Genomic DNA, 27,918 nt, shown 5'->3' on the forward strand with positions numbered 1-27,918 from the left:
GGAATGGATTTCATCTTCTGTGACTGGGCTTAATAGAATCTCCATTTGTTCAAAACTTAATTTTGGCAACTCAATCAAGTCTAAAAGGCTACAGGTGGCCACCGAGTGATATGGGCATTTTGCATATAACTTGCTATCATAATCCATAAAAGCCAGATGTATTCTCTGTGTCGTATCAATTCCAGTGTCTTGTGTCTGGGTGGAAAGGGGTAGTAATTTTAGCAAGCAAGGGTCCTACCTCCCCAACGATAATAGTGATTTCTGGTGAATTCTTGGTCACATATAGTAATTAGGAGAACATTCTCACTAGGGCAGCCTGGCCTGGGAAATACAAGTGTTCTACTTAAAGCAATACACCATCAAACTGCAGATTGTATATTGAAAGAGTTAATTTGTCATTTCCTTTGATGAGTAACTATTTAGGAAAAACATAATGAATGTCTCCCAATTACTTTTGTAGCATGATTTTCCAATTTTAGGCTAAGACCCAACGCAGCGAATCGCTGGAAAAAAAGCGTTTTACACAGAAAGTCGTCAGAGTTTCGCTCTGAAACCTTTCTGTCCCTTTTATACCTAATACAGAAACTGACATTTCTGTACATATAACTGTACATATAATACTCAAGTGTCCCATCCACTTTGCAGCCAAAAATCTGCATTTTAGCAATGTGGGGACCCAGCTTTAGGCCGGGGCCTCACTGCCCGAAAACGCCACGATTTGGCTGCAGCGGAAATGCCGCAGTAAAAATCACGGCATTTTACAGTACTTGCTGTCGTGGTTTTGAAAATCGCAGTATGTCAATTATATCTACAGAAACGCCAGCGGCTTTCCTATGGATATAATTGTAACAGAAAGTCAGTGGAGGAAAACTCTGTGAACTTTCTGTTGAAAGCGCTGCGGGAAGAACCGCAATGCGTTCACGCTGCGTTTCTTCCCGCAGCGCTTTAGTGCTGCGTTTCCGCCCAGTGAGGCCTTAGCCTTAATCTCACTAAAAATGTCTGTGCATCTTTCTCCGCACAGGACTGATTTGTGATATTTTAAAACACAAAAACCACCTGTAGCTATTAGCATTTTGTGGTGTTTATACTTAGCTTTTTAGTGGAGTCAAAAGTTGTGTCATTTTGTACAGACAGTTTTCCTGGTGTTGTGAAGTCATAATTGAGAAGACTTTTGAGAAAAATTCCAGAAAAAAAACTTTGTACTTGAAAAGATCACTGACCCAAATAATGCTACTAAAATGCCACAAACCAATATATTTGCTTTAAAATAAAACTTTGAAAAATTCTGCTAAATGCTATGTGTGACCCTGGCCTTTTGAAGTTGGTTTGCTTTAGATATTTCTTATTTTTTGGATATCATCTTGTTGACTGTGGTTGTTATTGTGACACTGTCAACCTCAAAAGATTGGAGACCTAGCTGATCTCACTGCAGTTGTGACAAACAGATATGAAAAATGAATCCTTCAATATTAAAATCTAATTATCAGTGATATGCCTTCATTTCTACATATGAATCAATGACTTCATTTCATTATGTTCATAAACATTTAATGCAGTACTTTACTCAGTGAATTTTATCAAACAAAGTCTGTAATGCTTTATGAATGTTTTACATTACACGCCATACCATTTTCACACTAACTTACTTCATGTAGAAGAGCAATGATTTATTGCTGTTATAAATTACCCTTTATTTTCTAAAACTGAAACACTTTGTTACATAAGTGTTTGGTACAAAGGGCTACACAATGTGTCTATTACAATCAAAACATCACACTTTACATATACATAGGATTAAAATTTTATGCAAGAAGATCTGCAGGAATCAAAGTAGAGTTAGAACACTGTACAGAGAAAAAAAACCTTACCATCCTACTTTGTGGAAGCTTTTACTTGTAGTATCTGACATACATTTAGTTGACAATACTCCACTGCATTTTAGGTAAACTCATAAAGATGACATATGTAAAATATACATAAAAAGCAATTGACTGTATTCTTAAAGATCAGCTTCTTGGTTGCTCTGCAGATATTTATATTTTTGAACCCCCTACTTTATTTCTGCTGTGATAAAATAATATATAAAATAAAATTTTAATGTTTAAGGAACAATTTCTGTTGATTTGAAAGAAAGATACAATATCACTTTTATAGACAAATGTATGAGTAAGTGGTTATATTTCCAAAATATAAAAAGAGACTTCAATGTATCACAGAAAATTTGTAAAAATGGCAGTGTATACATTTGTATTTCATGAATAACAACTAGTACAAAAAGGGGAGCATTCCCATAGCATTCAATTAGATTATAGCTCCTAAGTTTATAAAAAACAGGAAAGCAATTGTAATGGCTGCTATAGGCTTTTGCTGCAATTTTTGTGTACTAGATTTTATGCATAATTTCCCCATTATTTTACACTGTACAGTATTTTCAACATAGTTCCTTATTCTTATTAGAGTTAGTGGTATTATGTTAGGTTTAGGTGTTATTGGGGCTACTCCAAGTAATATTTTTTGTTAGATCATCCAAGAAATAACAAGTTTGCAATTAGAATCATTAAAAAGTGTTCCTTTGATATTCCCTCAGAACATATGAGGTGTCCATTGATGGTGGATATACAAGCAAGAATGATATTTATGCACAAGAGGATTTTTGTTTGTTTGTTTGTGTCTAATTTAAAACTTGTTTTTTTTTGTGTAATCTATAAAAGAATGCAATATGTAACCATGGGAGAAGCTGGAATAAAGAAAAAGACCCGCGTGTTCCTTTCTTATATCTCCTTATTTGTTTTACACAGGGCAAATAACTTGGTATGGTTCTAACCTCACATGAGAGATGAGAATGAGAAGAGATATTTCTATTTATAGCTAGTGATGGAGAGGGGAGAGCTAGGCCAAACATATGCAGCACATCTATCATGAGTCTATGTAGTTTAAATATCAAAATCTGGAAAGATTTTTCTCATAATGAGTGTGCAGATGTGTCACATAGTATTGACTCTGACTCCTCATGGGCATCCTTCTCATCTACTAATAAACATATCACAAAAGTAGCACATCTGGGATATAAGAAGACAAAAATGAGCTTTCAGCATACAAACCACAAAATAGTGCTGCACCCCAATACCTGCTTTGGAGACAAGCTTCGTCTGATCCCTCATACAAAGCTAGTCTGCAAAAAGCACAGCTTTGGGGCACAGCACTAATTTTGCTGTCTGTATGCTCACAACTTATTTTTGTCTCCATATATTCCGGATGTGCTACATTTCTGACATATTTTGTATATCTTAGTATACATATTGCTCATTAGTTAGGAGCAGGTATGGATATTATTATTCTCCATTATAGTTTGCGGATACATGCACTTACCCTATAGCTTTCCCTTGTGTGGTGGTGTTTGTTTCCATTCAATTTTTATTTTTAATGGTGTTTTCAATAATTAAGTATAAAATTTTTTTTAAAATCTTTGTGTTCTGTGTTATTACTGGTGTATGTAGGTGGTCCATTACACAGAACCAGTTATTGCATTTTCAGTATACTCTACTTACATTAGATTTGATAAAACTGTGGTGACCATCACAGTGTGGACTCCTAAACCTGAGTGCCTGCCCCTAGTAAATACCAGATAAAAGGCTAATAATATACCATGAAGCAAAGTCTGCAGTCTATTGGCCCAAATTTTTATCAGTATGCCCTGATTTATGATCATGTTTAATGTTTTATAAAAGGGAAATCAATTATGACACAAATTAGCAGTGCCATGTTTAACTATACAAAGTTAATAACATTTTCATTGTCCAGTTTATGACCTGGAATTAGTCTTGCCGTTTGATGACTCGGTACAGTAAACTGTGAGATTTTAATAAAAACAAGAAGATGCCTGGTGGAATAAATGTATATAGCATGCTATATGCACTCAGCTCTGCATCCTATAGAGGCTGATAGGGAATGAATCATGTGACTTGTGAACCAACTTAACTGAATGAACTATTGAACTAATATGCTAGGAAAAGAACAATGAAGCTCTGGTTCAATTAGAGGCATATAGATTAGTACAACAGTGACACATATGGATGTTTAATGCTACAGATTCATGGTGAGTGTATATGATAAAACTGAAAAGCAGTGCAACAGCATCTAGCAGATTTAGCACAGAGTAGACTGGACTTCTGGACTAACAAAATTGAAATTTTATCACAAAAACAGATAAGTTAAATAATGGTATTTTACTCACACATGAGTTTTTACCCTTTGCATCATGCTAAAAAGTAAGTAGTAGTGTGCCAATGAGTGAGTTTGCCGGAGGAACTCCTGAGCTGTATCACTCCCTCTGAAACAGAAATGGTTGACTTGTTTCATATAAAGTATATAAACCTATTGATCGTTGTCTGTGGACTGCAGGAAGTCATACATAATTATATACTCAACAATGACAAAGCAATATCTAGTATTTTATTTGGGACCATTAATTATAAAATTCTTTTCTGAGAGGACAGAAAGCATAGAAACCTTTAATAGTAATGTGTCTATCAATCTAAGAGTTATTAGTAAATTTGTACATGTATATGTAATTATCAGAACTTCCCGCTCCCATATCCAAAACCACTCCTAAGTTGCACCTCTTCCCTGGAATGCTCTATACAGACTGTCAGGAACGCCCTTCTGGCTGTAAAGAGTTACGGTTACAGGACCGATAGCTCTTTACCCGGGGCACAGATCAGGAAAGCCAACAGCGCACTGTCGGTTTTCCAGCAGTATATAGAACTGCCTGTGCCCAAACCCATGAAAAGTCCTCTTTAAAGACGGTTCAGTTTTAAACTCAATTTGATTGTTTTCTGCTTAAAGAAACATTGAATGAGCAGTTACAGAAAAAAGGAGCCAGATATATCTGATGAGGGTTTCCTTACCCGACAACCAACTGTTGTGAGAGGAGGAGAAACCCTGCATGGAATATATAGGACTTCACTTCAGATCTATCATATATTTCACAATTCTGTTGAAGATTAATTGATTTAATACCCAGCCCTTGTTTCAATGCTCTGCTTCCTATACCTATGCTGATCAGCATGTAAAGTCACAATAGGTAGAAACCGCAGAACAGTCCCTCATTTGTTCTGTTCTGATGTAATCATATTGAGATCATACAATCGAGAAGGAATGATGGAAATTATCTAAGGTTACAAACATGATGATAAAGCTGGACATGAGTATGGATGAAAAATGCTGCAGGGGGATTGCAGGGGTAAAAATATGTAGCCACACATTAGACACATAATAATAAACGTAAATATCCAAATGTATCACTTGACTAAAATTCTGCTTTAAATACATTTATAATAGGTATACAACATGTTATATACAATTTAAACTCAGATGGGCATTCCACAATTTTTAGTTTATGCGCTAAACCGGAAATACTATGGCTGTTCTGTTTTCTACGTTCTACAGCATTTATCCTAATGCTACTTATTTATCTACTAAATTACCTTCCCCTGATTGGAGAGTTTAGTTATTAATAATTATATGAATAATCCCACCATTGATCAAACAGCTGCATCCAGATTCCTGCATCCAGACTACAATAAACTCAAATCTTTTATAGGAGTCACAAGATAGACAGGGGATTAAGCCAATCACATGTCAAGATACACGGATACACAGTGTGAGGAGTCTGTTATATTGTGTGGGGCTACTGTGGAGCATTATACTGGGGAGGCACTGCAGAGAGCTATTATACTGTGTGGGGGCCCCTGTGGAGCATTATGCTGTGGTGGCAGTGGGCTCTAGGGAGCATATTATACTGGGGGAGGGGGGCAATGGGGAGTATATTATATCTTGTGGGACCACTGTGGAACATTATACTGGGCGGTGTCTGTGGGGCATATTATATTGTGTGGGGCCACTGTGGAGCTTTATATTGGGGGGGCCACTGTGGAACTTTATACTGGCGAGGGGGCAGTGTCTTTTCACAGCTGTTTGTATATATTTATTAATTAAAATATAAACAATGACTTTGAGACAGAGCAGGGGTTATCCAAGATGCTGTGACGTTTGGGACACCATATGGGACACCCTAGTACATATCATTCGTAATAGCTGGAGTGCATAGCGCTATACATTCCATCAATGGTATTTGCCATTTATTTGTCCGAGGATTTATATGTTATAAAAGTCCTATATTACTATGTCTCTCAATATATAGTGGAAAGGAGGTCATAATGCTCCTTTACCTATCCTGTTAATGTATATTTTATATATTTCCATTGTATAGATTTTAATGAATTTTTTTTCATAAGTTTTAATATAATTTTTTCGTCTTTTCCTATACCTATCTGTTTTCTCCTTCCTTTATAATACATTGCAACTATTTGGTTATGTACATCTGGGCTATACATAGGAGACATTGCTGTACCCCCTGGGAAATTATTGTGTAAGGATACACATTCAGGTTTCATTATTCAGGTTTGAATCCAAAACAAAAAGGTGTGGATCATAAAGGGCAGGAACTTCACAGGAGACTTGGCACGTCACTTTTTTCAATCCACTTCTGGTTTTGACAAGGCAAATGGCATAAAATAACAGCACCAAGTGTTGTCACCCTTATCTAGTATGGTTTCTAAGGCTAGAATATTTATAAGTTTTATACATATGTCTTGCTTAAGCTAGGTTCACAGGTTTTTGCATCTTGTTGAAAGGGCCTGTCTTTGTGATTGGAAAAACCATTAAGACTAAGTTCCCACATAGCGCAGCAAAAAATGCATTGGAAATGCATTGCTGTAGATTATATTTCTGTAATGTATGAATGGAATTAGCCAGAATCCCATCCACTTTGCAGGTACTGAAAAACGCTGCGTTTTCACAACATGGGACCTGGCCTAAAACAGGAGGCAAAGGACACAAAATGACATAGTGTCATACATGCAAATGGGTAGGCATCAGTTGCATCCTGTATAAAGATACCTTTTTTTCTCAAGTATGGAAAAAAAACAAAACAAAACAGCAGGGTGGTATGGTAACTTTTTGGTCACAATAAGTGTACAATGTGTTCCTTTAGACGTTTATGACAGAGTTGGGATGGAGTGATTTGTACCTAGAAATGGAACTTTTGTATTAGACACAATTGTTGGATTGCCCACTTTTTAGGAAAAATAGCAAACACTACTAGAGAGATGCAAATCTGTCTGAAAATTATGTAAATGGATTATGAATATGATTAATAATTATTACAGATTAAATTAAGCGCAAATTATGTAATTTTTGTTTAATAGCAAACCATTTGATGAATCCTCAAAGTACCATTTGACAGGATGTAAAAGTGTATGAATGTGGCAGAGGTCTATCTAGACCCCCTGAAAGTATATTTTATTAGATAAGTAGGCCTGTTCACTCTCCTGACATGTCTGTTCTAACAAAGACTAGTGCTCCAAACCACAAAGCAGTGGACACACACTATGGAAAAGCTGCATTTTAATCTTGCAGATTTTGCTGTGGTTTTTGAGCAAAAGCCAAGAGTGTATTTATTATAAGGGAGAAGTATAAGAGATTCCCTTATATTTCCTATTACCTTTGAAGTCACTCTTGCCTTTGACTGAACCCCCCAGAATACAAAAAAAGCATCTTTTCTGCAACATGTGGCCTCAGCTTAAATTAGTTGTGCTATTTCTCTCTTATATTTAAAATGTATGAATACAATGACAACTGGGTATTACTATTCACCATTTGAAGCTGCCTGTTCCTACCTTCTAAGGGTAAGTTCACACTGGGTTTTTTTGGACCGGATTTTGATGCTGAGGCCGCCTCAGAATGGGTCTAGTCAGAAGAAAGTGCCGCGCTGTGGACGCAGTGGCAGATTCTGCGGCAAGAAAGGGCAGCTTGTTTCTTTTTTCCACTAGCGTTTTTTTGCCACTTGCAGAAAAAAGAAGCAAGCTGCCTTTCTTGCCCATTGAAGTCAATGGGAGGCGTTTTTTGGAGCCGGATTCTGAGGCGGTTTCCGCGTCAAAATTCAGTCTAAAAAATCCCGTGTGAACTTACCCTAACACTGTCAATTTAGTGTTGACAGTTTCAGACTTTGTAGGTTAAAACCCCATTGACATGGAAATTCCTAGTGGTCAATATATTCATATACAGTCCTATGAAAAAGTTTGGGCACCCCTATTAATCTTAATCATTTTTAGTTCTAAATATTTTGGTATTTGCAACAGCCATTTCAGTTTGATATATCTAATAACTGATGGACACAGTAATATTTCAGGATTGAAATGAGGTTTATTGTACTAACAGAAAATGCGCAATATGCATTAAACCAAAATTTGACCGGTGCAAAAGTATGGGCACCTCAACAGAAAAGTGACATTAATATTTAGTACATCCTCCTTTTGCAAAGATAACAGCCTCTAGTCGCTTCCTGTAGCTTTTAATCAGTTCCTGGATCCTGGATAAAGGTATTTTGGACAAACAATTCAAGTTCAGTTAAGTTAGATGGTCGCCGAGCATGGACAGCCCGCTTCAAATCATCCCACAGATGTTCAATGATATTCAGGTCTGGGGACTGGGATGGCCATTCCAGAACATTGTAATTGTTCCTCTGCATGAATGCCTGAGGATTTGGAGCGGTGTTTTGGATCATTGTCTTGCTGAAATATCCATCCCTGGCGTAACTTCAACTTCGTCACTGATTCTTGAACATTATTCTCAAGAATCTGCTGATACTGAGTGGAATCCATGCGACCCTCAACTTTAACAAGATTCCCGATGCCGGCATTGGCCACACAGCCGCAAAGCATGATGGAACCTCCACCAAATTTTACAGTGGGTAGCATGTGTTTTTCTTGGAATGCTGTTTCTTTTTGGACGCCATGCATAACGCCTTTTTTTATAACCAAACAACTCAATTTTTGTTTCCAAAATGAAGCTGCCTTGTCCAAATGTGCTTTTTCATACCTCAGGCAACTCTATTTGTGGCGTACGTGCAGAAACGGCTTCTTTCTCATCACTCTCCCATACAGCTTCTATTTGTGCAAAGTGCGCTGTATAGTTGACCGATGCACAGTGACACCATCTGCAGCAAGATGATGCTGCAGCTCTTTGGAGGTGGTCTGTGGATTGTCCTTGGCTGTTCTCACCATTCTTCTTCTCTGCCTTTCTGATATTTTTCTTGGCCTGCCACTTCTGAGCTTAACAAGAACTGTCCCTGTGGTCTTCCATTTCCTTACTATGTTCCTCACAGTGGAAACTGACAGGTTAAATCTCTGAGACAACTTTTTGTATCCTTCCCCTGAACAACTATGTTGAACAATCTTTGTTTTCAGATCATTTGAAAGTTGTTTTGAGTAGCCCATGATGCCACTCTTCAGAGGAGATTCAAATAGGAGATCAACTTGCAATTGGCCACCTTAAATACCTTTTCTTATGATTGGATACACCTGCTATGAAGTTCAAAGCTCACTGAGGTTACAAAACCAATTTTGTGCTTCAGTAAGTCAGTAAAAAGTAGTTAGGGGAATTCAAATCAATAAAATGATAAGGGTGCCCATACTTTTGCACCGGTCAAATTTTGGTTTAATGCATATTGCACATTTTCTGTTAGTACAATAAACCTAATTTCAATCCTGAAATATTACTGTGTCCATCAGTTAATAGATATAGCAAACAGAAATGGCTGTTGCAAACACCAAAATATTTAGAACAAAAAATGATTAAGATTAATAGGGGTGCCCAAACTTTTTCATAGGACTGTATTTTCAAGATGAATACCAAAGCAGCCACAACACAATCATACGCAGCCAAAGTAAATAAATACATTTTCAATATAAATTACTTTATTTTGTTAAAGAAAACACCCTGAAAGCCCATGTTATGAAGGTCCAAAATAAGGGTTAAACATTTCTAACCACTTAAAGGACAACATTTATTTTGGGTGATATTTTATTTTTTCCTGTCAAAATATCTGACAATGACATGATCTCTTAACATCTCTTTAAGATATATACTATTTTTTGTACATTTTACCACTTTTGCCTAATAAAAACACTTCAAGTTTTGTTTCTAAGAAACCTAAATAAGAGGAGCCTCCTCTCTCTATAAAACACATAAGTGCTGCAGTTGGTTTTGATCATGACACCTAAGACCGGTTGCAGATGACCTTATGCTTTCAGCCAGTCATGAACTAAAGGCATGGGGGACATATGGATGTCATCTGTGTGCCGCCCGTGCTTCTGCAGCTTCTTTCATAAAATGAATAGGAGCGGCGGAAGCAGGGCTACAAAATCGAACAGAAATAGGACCTGTTCTATATTTTGCGGCCTAGGCTGTCAGCCCACACATGTCACCATGTAATTCACGGTCATGTGTACGGGCCTATAGAAATGAACAGGTCAGTGCGCTATCTGGGAAAAACATGGATAGCACACTGATCTTGGGCCATGGTCATCTGCAAGAGACCTAAGGAAGTTAGAAAACAGCTCATGCACAAGAATGCTGTGTGCAATGTACAGCCACCACTCGCATGTGATGCTAGGTTCACACCTGCATTCAGATTTCCATTCATGGGGTCCGCGTCGGGACCTCACGAATGGAAACCTAATCCACTTAAAAAAATTGGTACCCTGCGGAAACCCCATAGACTATAATAGGGTCCGCCCAGTTTCCGCCTTAAAAGGATGATAAAATGCAGAGAGTTAGGTTCCATACACACAGAGTTTTTTGGCAAAGATTTTGGCGACGAAAAATCCGCTTCAGGAATTAGGAAATGGTTTTTGAAGCAGTTTTTGGTGCACAGTGTATGGACTTTGAAAAAAATGCTAGTGGTTTTTCTGTGTGGTTTTCGCCAATGCTGCGTCCAAATCCGCGATGTGGATTTTCTACCTCCCATCCACATATGGATGCCATCTGTGCTTCTGCAGCTTCTTTCATTAAATGAATAGGAGCGGCGGAAGCAGGGCTACAAAATCGAACAGAAATAGGACCTGTTCTATATTTTGCGGCCTAGGCTGTCAGCCCGCACCTGTCACCATGTAATTCACGGTCATGTAGAAATGAACAGGTCAGTGCGCTATCTGGGAAAAACATGGATAGCACACTGATCTCGGGCCACGGTCATCTGCAAGATGGTTTTTGCAGGCGGAATCCACCTAAAGGCTAAGGCCCCATGGGCCGGACCCGCTGCGCTTTAGCGATGATTTTTTCAGGGCTGAAAAAAAGCCTCCCACTGACTTCAATCGGTTTCTGAACCCATTCAAATCAACGGGAGGCTTTTTTCAGTGCTAAAATTCCACACCAAATTCAGTGCCATTTTCCTCCGTGTCAATGGACCCACACTGTGAAAAGTGCTGCGAGAAAAACCACAATGCTTTTTTGATGTGCAAGGGCCATTGTATTCTTCCCTGTGTCGTTACAATTTTAATATATGTGCAGCTAATTCATAAAGTGTTACATATTTTACAATATCAGCAAAGTGACTGAGATCCTGGCTAATCCCATCCACACAATGCGGGGAAAAAACTCTGTGGTTTTTAGCTTCAAAATCTGAATCAGATTTTTTCTATCTGGCAAAAAACTTTCTGTGAACCTACTTTAATTAACAAAGACAGGTTCTCTTTTAGATATTTTTATAAATCTCCCAATATTTAGAAAAAAAATCACAGACCCCTCAATGGTAATAAAGTGTTTTTAAAGTCAAATGTAATTAAGTTTTGCATGTTGTAATTAAATACAGCTAACAAATTTGACAAAATTTTTCTTAAAGGGATTCTATCATTAAAATCACGTTTTATCTCGATTACACGTAGTAATAGCCTTAAGAAAGGCTATTCTTCTCCTACCTTTAGATATCTTCTCTGCCCCGCCGTTCGGTAGAAATCCCGGGTTTCGTCTGTATGTAAATGATTTCTCTCGCAGCATCGGGCGTGGTCCCCAGCGCTGAAACAGCACTGGGGGCGTCCCCAATGCTGCGAGAGAAATCTCCAGCACCACCTCCAACTTATTCAGGAACGGCCTCTCTGCGCGTCTTCTTCCAGAGCTGGGTTCAAACTTCTACGCATGCGCAGTCGGCTCTTGGTGTAAGTGGGCATTATCTTGTGGCCGCTTACACAGTAAGCTGGGGTAAGCGGCTACAAAAAAATGGCTGCGTGCATGTGCACTCGGCTCTGCCCGAGTCCCGATGATAGAGCCAATTGCTCATGCGTAGAAGTTTGAACCCAGCTCCAGAAGAAGACAGGCAGAGAGGCCGTTCCTGAAGAAGACGGAGGTCGAGCTGGAGATTTCTCTTGCAGCATTGGGGACGCCTCCAGTGCTGTTTCAGCGCTGGGGACTGCCCTCAGTGCTGTGAGAGAACTAATTTGCATACAGACAAAAACCGGGATTTCTACCGAAAGGTGGTGCAGAGAAGGCATCTAAAGGTAGGAGAAGAATAGCCTTTCTTAAGGTTATTCCTACGTGTGAAAAAATGTGATTTTAATGATAGAATCCATTTAATGTTCGGTAATCTCGAGCCTAGTTTACATGGTTAATGTAAGGAAGTTAAAACAAGATCCTTAATCAAAAAACTAAATTTGGCACAAATATGTTGTTCTGACACAAGAAAATATGTCAAAACTATGTCAAAACTATGGAACAGAAGCCTCAGATATTTCTATACATTTTAGGAGTACAATTGATGCATACTGTATAGTGTATAGTTTAAAGAGGTTATCCCACAAATTGGAACCCCCCCCATAAATTTAACTCTTAGTTATCTTACTTACATCTAAACAGCTCTGCTCTATCATTTTCTGTGAGCATGTGCTTATACCTTGTGATGTACCATGTGACATTCAAGTAACTGCATCTCTCAGGAGTGTATTGCAGTCTGGCTCTTGCTAGCCTCCCCCTCACTAGGAGAAAAGTGAAAGCAGGGACAGAACAACTAAGGCTGGGTTCACACCAGCGTTGTCTCTTTGTTCGTGGATTCCGTTCCCCTCTCCACTTGAAAAGAGAAAGTGCGGCAACCAGTGCTTTTCTCTCCGCATTTTTCACCCTTTTCGGTCGGAAACCGGTGGAAACCCGGCAGACCTCACTATAGTCTATGAGGTCTGCAGGTTTTCACGGGTAACCGCTTTGTTAAAAGGATTAGGTTTCTGTTCAGGTGGTCCAAACGGAAACTTGAACGCAGGTGTGAACCTGGCTTAAAGAGGACCTTTCACCACTTTTGGGCACATGCAGTGTTATATACTGCTGGAAAGCTGACAGTGCGCTGATTTCAGCGCACTGTCGGCTTTCCCGATCCGTGCCCGGTGTAAAGCGCTATCGGTCCCGGGACCGTAGCGCTTTAGTGTCAGAAAGGCGTTTCTGACCATTAGCCAGAGACGTCCTTCTGCCTCGCGGCGCCAATCGCGCTGTACAGTGGAGCGGGGAGGAACTCCCCCCTCCCGCTCCTGATAATGCTCGTCTATGGACGAGCTGTGCGAGCAGAGGGAGGGGGCGTTCCTCCCCGCTCCACAGCACAGCGCGATTGGCGCCGCGAGGCAGAAGGACGTCTCTGGCTAATGGTCAGAAACGCCCTTCTGACGCTAAAGCGCTACGGTCCCGGGACCGATAGCGCTTTACACCGGGCACGGATCGGGAAAGCCGACAGTGCGCTGAAAACAGCGCACTGTCAGCTTTCCAGCAGTATATAACACTGCCTGTGCCCAAAAGTGGTGAAAGGTCCTCTTTAAGCAGAGGGGTGAACGAGTGTGTCCACCACCTCATAGCTGCTAATGGACATACTATGGCAACCAGACAGATGAAGTATTTCACACCATAGGGAAATAGGTGAACATACATCTTGATTCTGCTTTATTTTCAAAGAAGAGAAATCTATTACACATTAATGAGTTACCTGTATGTTTTGAGGCATGTTTCTTTTCCATTAACAAACTAAAGCGAAAGATAAAAGCAAAAGACAGAACTCAATGCCTTGCCATATTTCCTTACAGTGACTATATAAAGTCTGAGAGGAGACAATTTTATTATGTTTTCACTATATATAATCACAACTTAGGGAATTCTCCAAAATTTCACTTCAACTACCTTTATTACCGTGAGAAGGTTGTAAAACACATGTCCACTTTATAAGAGAAATTTGACTTTTATTATGCATATACTGGGGCAGTGGAAAAACACAGTCTGGTCAGATAAGGCTAGAATTGTAATGCATTATGCTGATGGGTAGGGCAGAATTGGACATAAGTAGCAGGATTTGATTAATCCTTTCTGTCAGATGTCAACAGTCCACGCTAGTAGAGGTGGAATTATAGTGTTTGGTGGGTGGAACATTTATTTAGCACACCCTGGGTCTTTGTCATGGACATGCCATGACAAACTGCTGCCGTTCTGAAGGCCAAAGGAGGTCTACTTCCTTACTTGATAAGTATACTATTAGGGTAAGTTCACATGGGGCTTTTTGGTCCGGAACCTGAGGCGGAGGCCTGGTAGCCTGGAACCTGGTAGCCGCGACTGAATGCCGATGCACTGCCGACTGAAGGCCGGCGAATGGCGAGGTGAATTGGCCTGAAGAATGAGCATGTCCGTTCTTTTGGGAACAAACCGCTCCCATTAGAAAAACCTAGCCGGCTCCCATTGATTTCAATGGGAGCCATCTTTTTGGTCAGGATTTTGAGGCGGATACGGCCTCAAAATCCTGACCAAAAAACCCACGAGTGAACTTACCCTTAAGGTGGCAATTTAGTTTGAGTCCAACTATGTAGTTACTCAAGTAGGGATCTCTACTGAAAACATTTTTGCTAACTTTCATAATATTCAAGTCCTGTTGTTTAGTGGATGATCAAAACAGAGAATTTAGATAAGAAGAAATAAGTTACATTTTTACATTTTATCTATCTGTAACCATACTATTTGACTTTCATAAAGTTGTGTACAGCTATTTTGCTTATTTTGGTCCATACCATATAAAACTGTTCAAAAATTGTTTAGATGTAAAACATTGCTAATGTTTACTACCATATCTTCCATTTTCCACCTGAAGAGTACTACATTTTGTTATTAGTTAAAACGCTTCCTCAATGCACAGCATTTTCAAAATAAAATCTAATCTGTGTTATCATACAACAATAATGTATATTTCACGTGCTCACAGCTCTAAGGCACCTGGTCGTAAAATACAACAGAGATTGCACAAATCAATGTAAATGAATGATTCTTCTTGGTTGATCCATGCACTGTATACTGAAAGGCGATATGCTGTTTAGCATTCTGGAAATGCTAAGTCCAAAGCACTATTATAAACATGACAAACATGTCTATATTGTGCCAAATTAGTAAAGAAAATAGAAGCAATGTGTCAGATTAAACGTGATCACATAAGAATGACAAATATTCACACACATGCAGACATAACATTAATGCACTGTCGATCTTTGTTTTGGAAATACACATTTGGCAAATATAGATGACAGATCAATTGCAATTTATTTCTTTTAACACTGTATCATCATAAGGAAAACCAGTAAAAATGAAAAAAGTCTATTTCAAATATCTACATGTAAAATTTTAGGCATTGAAAAAAAGCTCATTGTCGACAGAGTGTAGGATGATCATGTTATTTGCCAGACATTACTAATGTTTTTAGTTGTCACAAAAAATAAGATCACGTACTAGACCATACAATACTGCTAAAAAGTACTTTTAGGCTGAGGCTGCACATTGTGGAAACAGAACTTTTTTTGTTGCAGATTTTGCTGTGTTTTTTTTTACCCAAAGCCATAAATGGTTACAGAAGGAATGGAATATATATAGGAAGTACTTCTACTTCTACCTTCTGCTCCATCCACTTCTGGCTTTGGCTAATAAAAATGCAGCAAAATCTGCAAAAAAAACCTCCTGCGTTTCCGCAACATGGGACCTCAGCCTTACTCTTTTCAATTTTTTTTTAATCTCAATAGAACTTACTGGGGCAAGAGAAAACAAAATATATTGACATTTTTTTATTTAATCTTGAAGAAATTAAGCAATATATAGAACCACTCATGAAGGAACACTGTGGCATTGGTGTAATTTACACAGTCCACTCTCCTTTTTCAGTAATGTACATCAAATACTTACAACAAAGCATTAACAAAAGGCAAGAAACATCTTGCTATACAGAAGAAACCTCTAATGCAACTTTAAGCCTAGGTTCACAATGAGGAAAGTAAACAAAATGTGAAGAACTGTTCCCCATAGATTATGTAAACTTCACTCTTGTGCTTAATGTACTATGTCAACACACCTTAAATGTGACTTCTTCCCACCATAACCATTTTAATTATACCTGGTGTATAGCTTTGTATACCCGATGTTCAGTACTAAAGCACCAGTAGATTAGAATACCTCTGTTTACAGTACACTAGGCATCTGTTATGCTTTAGCATCCAATTCTTCATAATGCTCAAGTTCGTATACCATCTCAGGGCGATTACAACTTTCACAAAAGTATTTGATTCCAATCCACCAGCTTTCTAAAACACCATAGCCAATATTCCACAATGATATCCATAGCCTTTCTAAGGAACAGGCTTAACAAATGAAATCTGCAAGGAAAAATGTCTTATGTTATGCATGCACATGCACAGATTTTGAATCTGCGTCTCAAACCCACGAGTCTGGAGAGGCAGGATAGTGGCTTGTTTCATAGTTAAGTTCACTATAGGGGCGAGCAGCAGAATAAAAGTCGACATAGTTGCCAGTAGATTTTAATCCCAGATGCATATTATATTCAGTGGCAGGAGGTCGATGGTGCACTTGATCCTCAAAGAAGGAGTCATCAAAATTTCTCGTTGAATTTTGAAATGGTTGATAGTTTTCATAGTCTTTTCTACCAGTTTCTTGTGGAATTGGCTGCGTAGAAATCTATTTAAGGAAGATTAAATCAATGTTTTCTTTACATTAACATATAAAAAAACAAACAAAATATAACAACAACAACAACAACAACATATTGTGTGTCAAGTACAAGAAAGATGATCTTTTACTGACAACAATACATGGCATGGCAATATATCAGCACCTATGTACAATTACAAGGTACCAGTAGAGAGACCCCCACATTAGACTGCATCCTGGATCACCCTCGGTTCAGGGGATGTAGACTTGTCAGATCATGTCCTAAAGCCCTACAACACCAACGCAAAAAAAAAATCGAGGGTGTGATTTAAGAATCTGGCTGTGCACATCGTACAGATGGCACTGTACAATGCGTATGTGTTTTCTTTACTTGAGTTTCAAGAAGTGGTTATCAAGAACCTACTTTTTAGAGATCAAGAATGGGGTCACCCAGCACTTTTGGAAGTACTTGGACAACACTTTTCAGGGGAAGTTCCTCAAACTGGCAACTAGGGAAAGTCAAAAGAGGTGTTGAGTCTGCTCAAAGAGGGGCATAAAGAAGGACAGCACATATCAATGTCACACATGTCCCAACAAACCAGGGTTCTATATGAAAGAGTGTTTTCATATTTATCATCCCTTGATTTTTAATTTACCCTAATGAACTCCACACAGCTTATTCTCTGCCATGTGCCGCCTCTTTCCCTTCTGAGCCCTGCCATGTGCTGAGGCATGAAATAACAGCCACATTTAGGGTATTGCCATATTCAGTAGAATCCACATTACAATTTATGTTGTTTATTTGTAGAGTGGCATATGCTGGGCACAATCTATTGGGTACTGAAATGGCATATATAATTAGAAAATAGCAATTCTGCACCATCTATTGATAGTACCACTTGGAAACACCTGTGAGCTTAAAATGCTCACCATACCCCTAGATGAATGCCTTAAATTGTGGCGTTTTTAACATGGGGTAACTTTTATTGGGTTTCAACTACTGTAGTACCTCTGGGGCTCTCCAAATGCAACATGGTACCTGAGAATCATTCCAGCAAAATTGAAGCTGCAACAAATAATGCTCCTTCCCTTCTGAGCTCTCCACCGTGCCCAAACAGCGGTTTATGACCACAAGTGGGGCATTGCCATATGAAGGAAAAAATGTTTAATATGTCGAGGCACTTTATTCCTTGTAAAACGGGAAAAGTAGGGTTTCTATTGGGTTTCTATTGTTGTGGTACCTCTGGGGCTGTGAAAATGCGACATGGTACCTGAAAATTCTTATAAAATATCCTAATAAAATGACTGCACCAAAATCCATAAGGGGCGCTTTCATTTGAGGACTTTATTTGAGTTCCAGGACACAGTTGGTATTTCAACAGACTACAGAATTAGATTAATAAATATTGTTTTGCTGTTAACCCTGTCTGCTGGAAAAACCGCAGCGGCAACGCATTGTGGTTCTTCCCGCAGCATTTTAGACAGAAAGTTCACAGAGTTTTCCTCCATGGACTTTCTGTTACAATTATATCTATGGGGAAACCATGTTTCTGTAGATATAATTGACAGGCTGCAATTTCCACACGGCGTGTCCACACAGCAGTTTTTACCGCACAGTGGGCATGGTATTCCCATGAATCCCATCCACTTTGCCTGTACTGTAAAGTGGATGTGGCTGTGTGTGAGCATAATAGTGGGGTTCAGGCTGTGTGTGAGCATGATAGGGGGTTCAGGCTGTGTGTGAGCAAGATGGGGGGTGTTTCAGGCTGTGTGTGAGCATGACAGGGGGGTTCAGGCTGAGTGTGAGCATGATAGGGGGTTCAGGCTGTGTGTGAGCATAATAGTGGGGTTCAGGCTGTGTGTGAGCATGATAGGGGGTTCAGGCTGTGTGTGAGCAAGATGGGGGGGGTGTTTCAGGCTGTGTGTGAGTATGATGGGGGGTTCAGGCTGTGTGTGAGCATGATAGGGGGGTTCAGGCTGTGTGTGAGCGTGATAGGGGGTTCAGGCTGTGTGTGAGCATGATAGAGGGGTTCAGGCTGTGTTTGAGCGTGATAGGAGGTTCAGACTGTGTGTGAGCAAGGGGGGGGGGGGGTTCAGCAGATTTTGTGGAAGAGAGCTTTTGTGATGAATCACTATGTTTAAATTATGTTTGATTTGTAGCAATGAGAATACATAATGCATATCAGGTATTTACATTCCGAATCATAACTGTAGCAAAATTAAGGCCCGTTCACACGAGCACAGAGGGGGCAGATTATGGCGCAAAATCCACGTCATAATCTGCCTCCTCACAATGGAGGTCTATTTAGACCGCCAGGCTTGTTTTTTGCGTGCATGCTGCCGCTCACGGTAAAAAAAAGCCGACTGCCCTTCAGGCAGCAACCTCCGTGGTCGGCCCATTAATTTGAGCCGACTCCGGGGGGGAAGCCGTGACAGTCGTGGCAAGCGTGTTTTGACCCGAGAGTGATGCGGCTCCCCACGTCACTCTCACTGCCTAAATCCGCTATAAATCCACTGTACCGCCCCCTGTGTGAACTAGCCCTTACAGTTATGAAGTAGAGAAGAAAATTATTTTTTGGTTTGGGGTCACCACAACATGAGGAACTGTATTGCGGGGTCACGGCATTAGAAAGGTTGAGAACCACTGCTTTATAGGTAATTTCATTATAAAGATATTGTAATGTAAATGTAACATCTCTGTGCCACCCTCTGCTCGCGTGCTGCGGCGCAGGAGGCGGGTGCAGTTTGATAATTTGCTTGAAGTTTTTAGTTGCACTGTGTGAACACGGCTCTAGTTCTGTAACTGGATTTGCACCACACCCATCTTGTGCCCTTGTTGCCTCTGTCCATTCAGTGGTTTGATTTTGTCTTGCCTGTGATTGACAGCCTGCCTTCCTGTCAGGTTCAGGGCGGGTTCTTCCTCCCCTATTTAGTCTTGGCTCACAGTCACACTGGTGTCGGTTATTGCCTCTTGCTTGCTGGTTTCCCTTGCTGTTTAATTACTTGTATTCTAATCCTTGACCTTTGGCTTTCCCTACTGACTATTCTTTTGGACTCTGATTTGGCACTGCATCGCTCGACTGTTACCGTACCCTGGCTAGCTGACCTCCCTTTGTTGTTGTTCGTCTTGTCTGCGTTTTGTGTATCACTTATACAGGAAGGGACTGTCTTCGTGGTTGCCGCCTATTACGTAGGATAGGGCCTGGCAATAGGAAGGGTCAGTTGGGGGCTTCAGCTTAGGGCTCACTGTCCCTTGTGCCCCTTCCTCTAGGGTTCGCCAGCAGCTTCTGGGGAATTATCATCTGGCTATTCCATAACAGAATAACCGGCCCCAAAAAACCTACATCCATTGCTTCCCTACAGATAGCATGGATCCTATTCAGTGCCTTGCAGCCAAGTTGGAGGGATTGACAGGCCTGGTAGCTGAGCTAGCTAAACAGGTTCAGACCCTTACTGAGGCTGCTGCATCATCCCCAGCTGTTTTGGCACCTTATAAGGTCAAGATGTTACTCCCGGATCGTTTCTCAGGGGACCGTGAAAAATTTGAGACTTTCAGGGAGTCTTGTCGCTTGTATTTTCGGATTAATCCACATGTAACTCAGGCCCAAATGGTGGGAGAGGTTATATCTCTGCTACAGGGGGATCCACAAGCTTGGGCCCTTAAACTCCCTCCTGATGCTAATGAGTGGTCTGATGTGGAAAAATTTTTTAAGTCCCTGGGCTCTATCTATGCTGAGCCAGACCACATTGCGCTTGCGGAATCTCAACTCCTCACCATGCGGCAGGGAAAACACTCTGCAGAGGAGTATTGCTCTGAGTTCCGCAAGTACAGTGTAACGGCAGGTTGGTGTGAGTCAGCGCTAAAAGCTCACTTTAAACAAGGTTTGTGTGACCGTGTGAAGGAGCTCTGGGTTGGTCACCCAGATCCCCCTACTCTTGAGCAGGCCATGACTTTGGCGGTCCGTATTGACCGCAAGATCCGAGAAAATTTAAAAGAGAGAGTAGAGCCTGTTGCCTCCAAGTTTTCTGTCTCTTCCTCTCTCTCCTCTGAAAAACCTACCTTTCCTCCCATCACTTCTGGTGAGGAACCCATGCAACTGGGAGATATGGATGCCAAGACACGACGAGAGTATCGTCTCAGAAATAACCTGTGCCTGTACTGTGGTTCCTCTGGTCATGTCATCCGAGACTGCTCTATCAGACCCTTGTCACCTGCGAAAAAACTTCAGTGCCTGAGTGGTAATCAGAAGAACCACTTAGGCAACCAGGTATTTGGTGGAAATAACAATAAGATGTTGTTATCTGTGTCTCTGTCCTCTGGTGACAGGTCTGTTTCTGGCAAGGCCCTAGTTGATTCTGGGTCTGCAGCAAACTTTATTAAATATTCAGTTGTTGCATCTTTGGGCATTGAGCTTTTGCCACTTGACACGCTTATGTCTATTACTGGAGCGGATTCTACTCCATTGGCCAGGGGTAAAGTCCGTTTTAAAACCCCCTTAATCTCTTTGCAAGTGGGTTCTACACATTCAGAGGTCATAAGCCTTTTTGTTATGGAGCATCTGTCTGCTGATGTTATTTTGGGGTTCCGCTGGCTGAACCTCCATAACCCTATTTTTGATTGGGGTAAAAAGAAAGTGGTAAAGTGGGGAGATCAGTGCTCATCCCACTGTATTGCGTTGAATTCCTTAGATTGTGTCAGTGAGGAGAAGGTCGCAACTACTAAGAGTTGGGAACGCCCCTCCGGTATTAAAACCTGGTAGTATCAGAAATGCCAGGTGAATAAAAAATGTTTGCCTGGTTCTCAAGCGTCTGTGATTCAAGCAGAACGAAAATACAAGGCAGGGAAAATTCTGAATCCCTCTAGAACTAGTTTGTCTGATGAGGATCCGGTGGCCCCTCATAAAAGGGGGGTACTGTAACATCTCTGCCTGTTCAGGTCTCTGCTTCACCCTCTGCTCGCATGCTGCGGCGCAGGAGGCGGGTGCAGTTTCATAATTTGCTTGAAGTTTTTAGTTGCACTGTGTGAACACGGCTCTAGTTCTTTAATTGGATTTGCACCACACCCGTCTTCTGCCCTTGTTGCCTCTGTCCATTCAGTGGTTTGATTTTGTCTTGCCTGTGATTGACAGCCTGCCTTCCTGTCAAGTTCAGGGCGGGTTCTTCCTCCCCTATTTAGTCTTGGCTCACAGTCACACTGGTGCCGGTTATTGCCTCTTGCTTGCTGGTTTCCCTTGCTGTTTAATTACTTGTATTCTAATCCTTGACCTTTGGCTTTCCCTACTGACTATTCTTTTGGACTCTGATTTGGCACTGCATCGCTCGACTGTTACCGAACCCTGGCTAGCTGACCTCCCTTTGTTGCTGTTCGTCTTGTCTGCGTTTTGTGTATCACTTATACAGGAAGGGACTGTCTTCGTGGTTGCCGCCTATTACGTAGGATAGGGCCTGGCAATAGGAAGGGTCAGTTGGGGGCTTCAGCTTAGGGCTCACTGTCCCTTGTGCCCCTTCCTCCAGGGTTCGCCAGCAGCTTCTGGGGAATTATCATCTGGCTATTCCCTAACAGTAAATTAAAAGATGTCAAGTTTAAGGCCCCACAGGCTGGAAAAGCTGTGATTCATGGCGTTATACAGTAACAGCAAAGTGGATGGGATTCATGTGAATCCCATGCCCATTTTAAGGGAAAAACCCGACCGCAACGTGAACATGCTGCGATTTCCAAAACTGGCGGGTTTTGGAAATCGAAACATGCCAATTACACCTACGGAAACACCGGCAGCTTTCCTGTAGATATAATGGTAACAGAAAGTCCACGGAGGAAGACAACATGAACTTTCTGTTTAAAGCGCTGCGTGAAGAACCGTTGGGCCTTAGCCTAAAGACACAAACTACCATGCGTCCTTAAGGGGTTAATACATGGCAACATTCTGCTGGGCTTTTAAGCAACTGATAACATTGCAGGCCCAGGTCCTTCTCTAGGTCTCTCCTACTCACTCTCTGACTTTTCCTCCTCCTAGGACACATGTGGTATACAGATTATTTTTACGTAGATGCATAACTTTACATATAATCACATTAGCTAAGGCCTAAGTGAGGTTTAGATTTGTTGTAGAAATATCCTCGACTTAATGGGGCTTACAGAAATTAATTTGCCTGATAATATATTGCATTGGCCAAGCTGTGGCCTTTTACATGCAAAGTGGACTAGCAAACCCCATCCACACATTATGGAAAAATACGCATAAGTCAATAATACCTATGGAAACGCTGGCGTTTTGTTGATATTTATAAGGGAAGCAGAAAGTCCACAGAGGCTTGTGTGACAAGCGCTGCGAGAAAAAATGCAATGCATTGCTGCAGTGTTTTTCCCACAGCAGGTTTTTTCCAGCAGTGCTTTTTTGCTGTGGCCCGTTACGTAGTTCCCTAGCCTAACATGTAATCGAAAAAAACAAAGTGACACTTTTTTTTTCATTAAAATTTTTGGCCTGTGCACTATATTGCAAAAACAAGATGTCATTACCTTTATTTTGCAGACAAGTGCAAAATAGGGAAACCAATTCATATTTTTTTAACCCTTTCCCGACATCTACTGTAATAGATGCTGCGCTTTTAAATATGGTGCCTGATCAGGATCTTTGCTTTAAATTTTTAATTAGGAAAAATGGGTATTTATATATTTGACTTAATTATTAGAAATATTTTCAAATATTTTATATTTATTCTTCATTAATTTTCTTTTGTGGTAATTATATTGCGTGATCTTCTGATCACTCATATAACACACTGCAGTACTAGTAAAATGTGGTGTATTAATTATGGCTGTTAAAATTAAAACTGACAGACACACTATTAGGGCCTGCCTTCAACAGGATCTAATACAGCGTTAATAATACCAGAGGTATTGGCCAGTGGAAACCCCCAATCCTAGTGTTGGGTACCATTTCAGGGGATTTAACTGTCTGGACAACCTTAGATACCCTGGTCACTATTACCAGTGGCATCTAAGGTGTTACACATTAGCAATAAGGATCCATTCACACGGATGAAAATGGTGCTCTATTTGGTGCTGAATTTTCAGCGCTATAAAAAAAAAAGCATCCCATTGATTTCAATGGGTTCTGCTAACTTTTTTTCCACTAGCGGAATTTTCTGCTAGCAGAATTTTCCACGCTGAAAAAATTCTAACATTGATTTCAATGGGTTCCGCTAGCTTTTTTTTCCACTAGCGGAATTTATCTAGTGGAAAAACCTCACCATTTTCCTCCATGTGTATGCACCCTCAGGGCTCGTTCACATCTGCCCTCGGGTCTCCGTTCTGCAGGTTTCCGTTTCCTGCACAAAACTGGGCAGGAGACGGAAACCTGTCGGCATCTTTCAAACCCATTCATTTGAATGGGTTTGAAAAGTGTCCGGCCGTGAGCGCTGGTGAGCGTTTTATGCTCTCCGCCACAAAACCGTTTTTTTAAACATGCAGTACTTTGTGTCCGGTTTTAAAAAAAACTGTTTCACCACGGAGAGCTCAAAACGCTCAGCGGCGCTCACGGCCGGACTCGGCATGACAGGTTTCCGTCTTCTGCATGCAGAAGACGGAAACCTGATAACGGAGTCCAGACGCTGGTGTGAACCCAGCGTCAGAGTTATCTAGAGCAGCTAACACCTGATGATAATGGCACAGGCTCACTTCAATATATTCATGATGTAATAGTATGCCATGATGCACTAACCTGCTACTTGCCATGAACTACTCTTACATCATAGTGCAGGAAGGAGTTAAAGGGCCTGTGCTGCCAAGGTTGGTTTAATAAACTGTATTTTTTGGGAAAAATGCTGCATTTTTTGTGATTTTTTGTGTAAGCTGAAAGTCAATTGTGAAAAATAAAATGCATAATAAACATTGCTTTTTTTAATTTGCTGTCTTTTTTTACATTTAATGCAATTTTTGAGTCAGTGACTTTTTTTAAAAATGCAGCATGCTCTGAGTATATACTATTTTGGGCATTTATCTTATATATCCTGTGTTATCTGTGCTACTGTAAAACACTGAATTTCCCCATGGTGGGACTAGTAAAGGATTATCTTATCTTATCTTATAAACTATTCTACAGGACATAAAATGCATATTACAAGTCTAATGAATAGAAAAAAAACACTTGAAAAAAAAAGCCTTGACACATGGCAGGTTCTCAAAAAGTTGATTGGAAAAACTGCATGTAAAGAATCCCTTACTATTGATCTTTCTTAGAATCATAAATAATAATAATAATAATAATAATATCAACATAAGTGTGATTATTACCATTTGAAAGAAACTATAAAATTCAAAAGATTTTTTTTTCAAATGCTTACATTTTATAGAATGAAAAACTTACTTGGTTGTGTTTCACATCATCGCCAGGTGCTCCAAATGAATTCCTATATATAGTTGTGGATCCTGTGCTCGGAGCTAAAAAAAAAATAAAGACCATACATAAAATTTAATAATAATAATAATAATAAAAATAATAATAATATAACTTCTGTAATATCTAATTGAAAAGTGTTTTCATGACACCACACACAATAAGTTGTATTGAATTGTATATCTTAAGCCCTTCCCGACATCTGCCATATTGGTGCGGCGGATGCCGGGTGTTTAACTTTGGTGGCCGTTTGGGAGCTGGGCATTAATCCCTCTGGCGCCTTGGTCAAAGCTGACTGAAGTGCCATTTTACCGGTGGCGGCCATTTTAGAGGCAACTTTATTAGTCAGTCGCCAGGAATACAGGATGAACAACGTCATTCCACTGATTTACATCCTGGAAAAAATGCTTTTCAATCTGGCTGGTCAGGGGGTGGAGATGTGAAGCCAGATGATCCCTGTGGGACTGACCTGGAGGAGGACGAGGAAGACATTGGGGCACAAGCAATATCTAGCCAAATGAATGGAGAGGAGGACAAGGTAGATGACCTAGACACACCGTGGCAGTATGCAGTGGAGGCAGTCCCTCGGAGTCACTTGCGCAAATGGCCCGATGCATGCTCAATTGCTTGTGCAGTGACAGCTGAATTTTCACCATTCAGAAAAGAGATGACTACTGGATCTCCATTAGGTTAGATCAGGGGTCCTCAAACTTTTTAAACAGTGGGCCGGAGGCAGAGCAGGTCACACAGACATCGGGAGCGGTGCCCTCCAATAGGTAAAGTGAAGTGCGCTCCATGGCCTGGCCCGAGCTCCCCAGGAGCTTCATTATAAATGAATGCCTGCCGGCGTTGTTGGCGGGGCCAGACAGAAGTGCTTGGTGGGACGCATGTGGCCCGTGGGCCGCAGTTTGAGGACCCCTGGGTTAGATCCTCGGTACCAGGGAAAAATGGGAGTCTTTTTCACACCCGCTGAGAGGGAAGACAAATGTAGCAAGTTGGCCGCTGTTTATCTGCACCATCGTCCATCCTCTCACATGTCTGACCCAGAGTGCTCAACTTGCACTGGCATGGCAGCTGAGGGAGGGGGTGGCAGGAGCAGTATCAGTTCCATCAGCAGCAGCCTGAGCCTAGAGTCGCTGTTGAGCAGCTTTCTTCACCTTCTTTACCCCTCATAGCTCAGCTCCATCTCCGTAACTACGTCACTGTTGCTGGGCAGACAGAGCAAAATGATCTGCATTCGGTATTCCATTTGGGGAGTCCGCTTGGGGACCCCCTGAACAAAAAACTATACACATTAGAAAGTGGTTACCTAAGAAACCGCATGAACCCCATAGACTATAATAGGGTTCACGTGGTTTCCGTACAAGACATGCTGAGAGAAAAGTGCTGCTTGCAATTATAGTCTATGGGGTTGGTGTGGTCTCTTAGATAAATGCTTTTAATTGCGAATAGTTTTCCGTTCGGGGGAGGGTCCCCAAGCAGATTCCCTGACGCAAAAGCAAACACAGATGTGAATCGGGGGTAAGCAGCAAAGAACATACAGAATACTAACAACATCACAGTCATGTAGTCATTTTTTGAAATTGCTCTGCTTGAATTAAAGGAAATCTGTCACCAGGGTGAAGCATATTAAACAAGATACACAGTTAGATAGAGCAGGCTCTCCAGAATGTAACACTATTTTTCCCATGAAAATTTTCATGAATTTATGCCTCCATTGTCAATATATTCAAATAAGAAAACTGGAACTCTGAAAGCAGTTGCATTGCTCCCCATTGAAATGAATGGGCTGCTTTTTTCTCTACAAGCGCTTCCATTGAAGTGAATGGGGAGCGCTCGCGTGTACGGCTTGGAATGAGCCGAGCGTCGGACCCCTTCACACGGCGAACCGTACACGTGAGCGCTTCCCATTCACTTCAATGGGAGCGCTCATAGAGAAAAAAGCAGCCCATTCATTTCAATGGGAAGCGCTCGTATGCCGGCTCCAATTGAAATGAATGGGATCTGCTTTATACGCGCTGATTCTGAACGTGTTTTAACGTTTAGAATCAGTCAGCGTATCCGTAGTGTGAATGCACCCTTACGTTGGTGACAGATTTCCTTTAACTGTCCAGACTCCCCCTTTAAAGAAAGTTTATGTACCTTTAATTATGTGACAATTATCTGATCATCTTTTCCTTACTGGTAGATTATTATACTGCACGTCAGGAGTCACAAGAATGCTTATACAGACCACCGTAGAAGCTTCTAAATGCTTTGACATTACTCTCTAACAAAAAAAGACTGAATTCAATTCAGATGAGAAAGCTGTGATCAATATTAGGCTTCTTTCACACAACAGTGTTTGGTCAGTGATTTTGCACAGTGATTGTGAGTCAAAATTAAGAGTGAAGAATACACAGAGATCAGGTATAACAGAAATATTCGTACCTGTTCTGTGTTTGTAACCCACTACTAGTTTTAGCACACAGTCACTGATGAAAATCACTGACCAAACACTGATCATGTGAAAACAGCGGAGGCCTCATGTTGCAGAAACACAGCTTCTTAGTTTGCAGATTTTGCTGCAGTTTATTGAGCTACAGCAGGAGTGGATTGATCAGAAGTATAATAAATCTATATATTTCTTATTCCTTTTGTAGCTATAATTGGCTTTGGCTCAAAAAAACCGCTAAAAGTCTGCAAC

General features: G+C 40.7%; 1 protein-coding gene across 5 annotated transcripts in view; it reads right to left on the reverse strand.

Moving 5' to 3' along the window:
- Positions 1 to 15,902: 15,902 nt before the first annotated feature.
- CTNND2 (catenin delta 2) overlaps positions 15,903 to 27,918 on the reverse strand; it is a 368,350-nt gene continuing 356,334 nt past the window's right edge. For all 5 annotated transcript variants that reach the window (XM_075271079.1, XM_075271077.1, XM_075271078.1 and 2 more), the window contains 2 exons: positions 25,203 to 25,276; positions 15,903 to 16,863 (listed from right to left, as the gene is read on the reverse strand). In XM_075271079.1, the coding sequence (XP_075127180.1) occupies positions 16,603 to 16,863; positions 25,203 to 25,276 (335 nt within the window). In that variant the 3' untranslated portion in view covers positions 15,903 to 16,602. The remainder of the gene's footprint in view (positions 16,864 to 25,202; positions 25,277 to 27,918) is intronic.

The sequence above is a fragment of the Leptodactylus fuscus genome, chromosome 4 (assembly GCF_031893055.1).
Source record: "Leptodactylus fuscus isolate aLepFus1 chromosome 4, aLepFus1.hap2, whole genome shotgun sequence".
In the NCBI taxonomy this organism is placed as follows: domain Eukaryota; kingdom Metazoa; phylum Chordata; class Amphibia; order Anura; family Leptodactylidae; genus Leptodactylus; species Leptodactylus fuscus.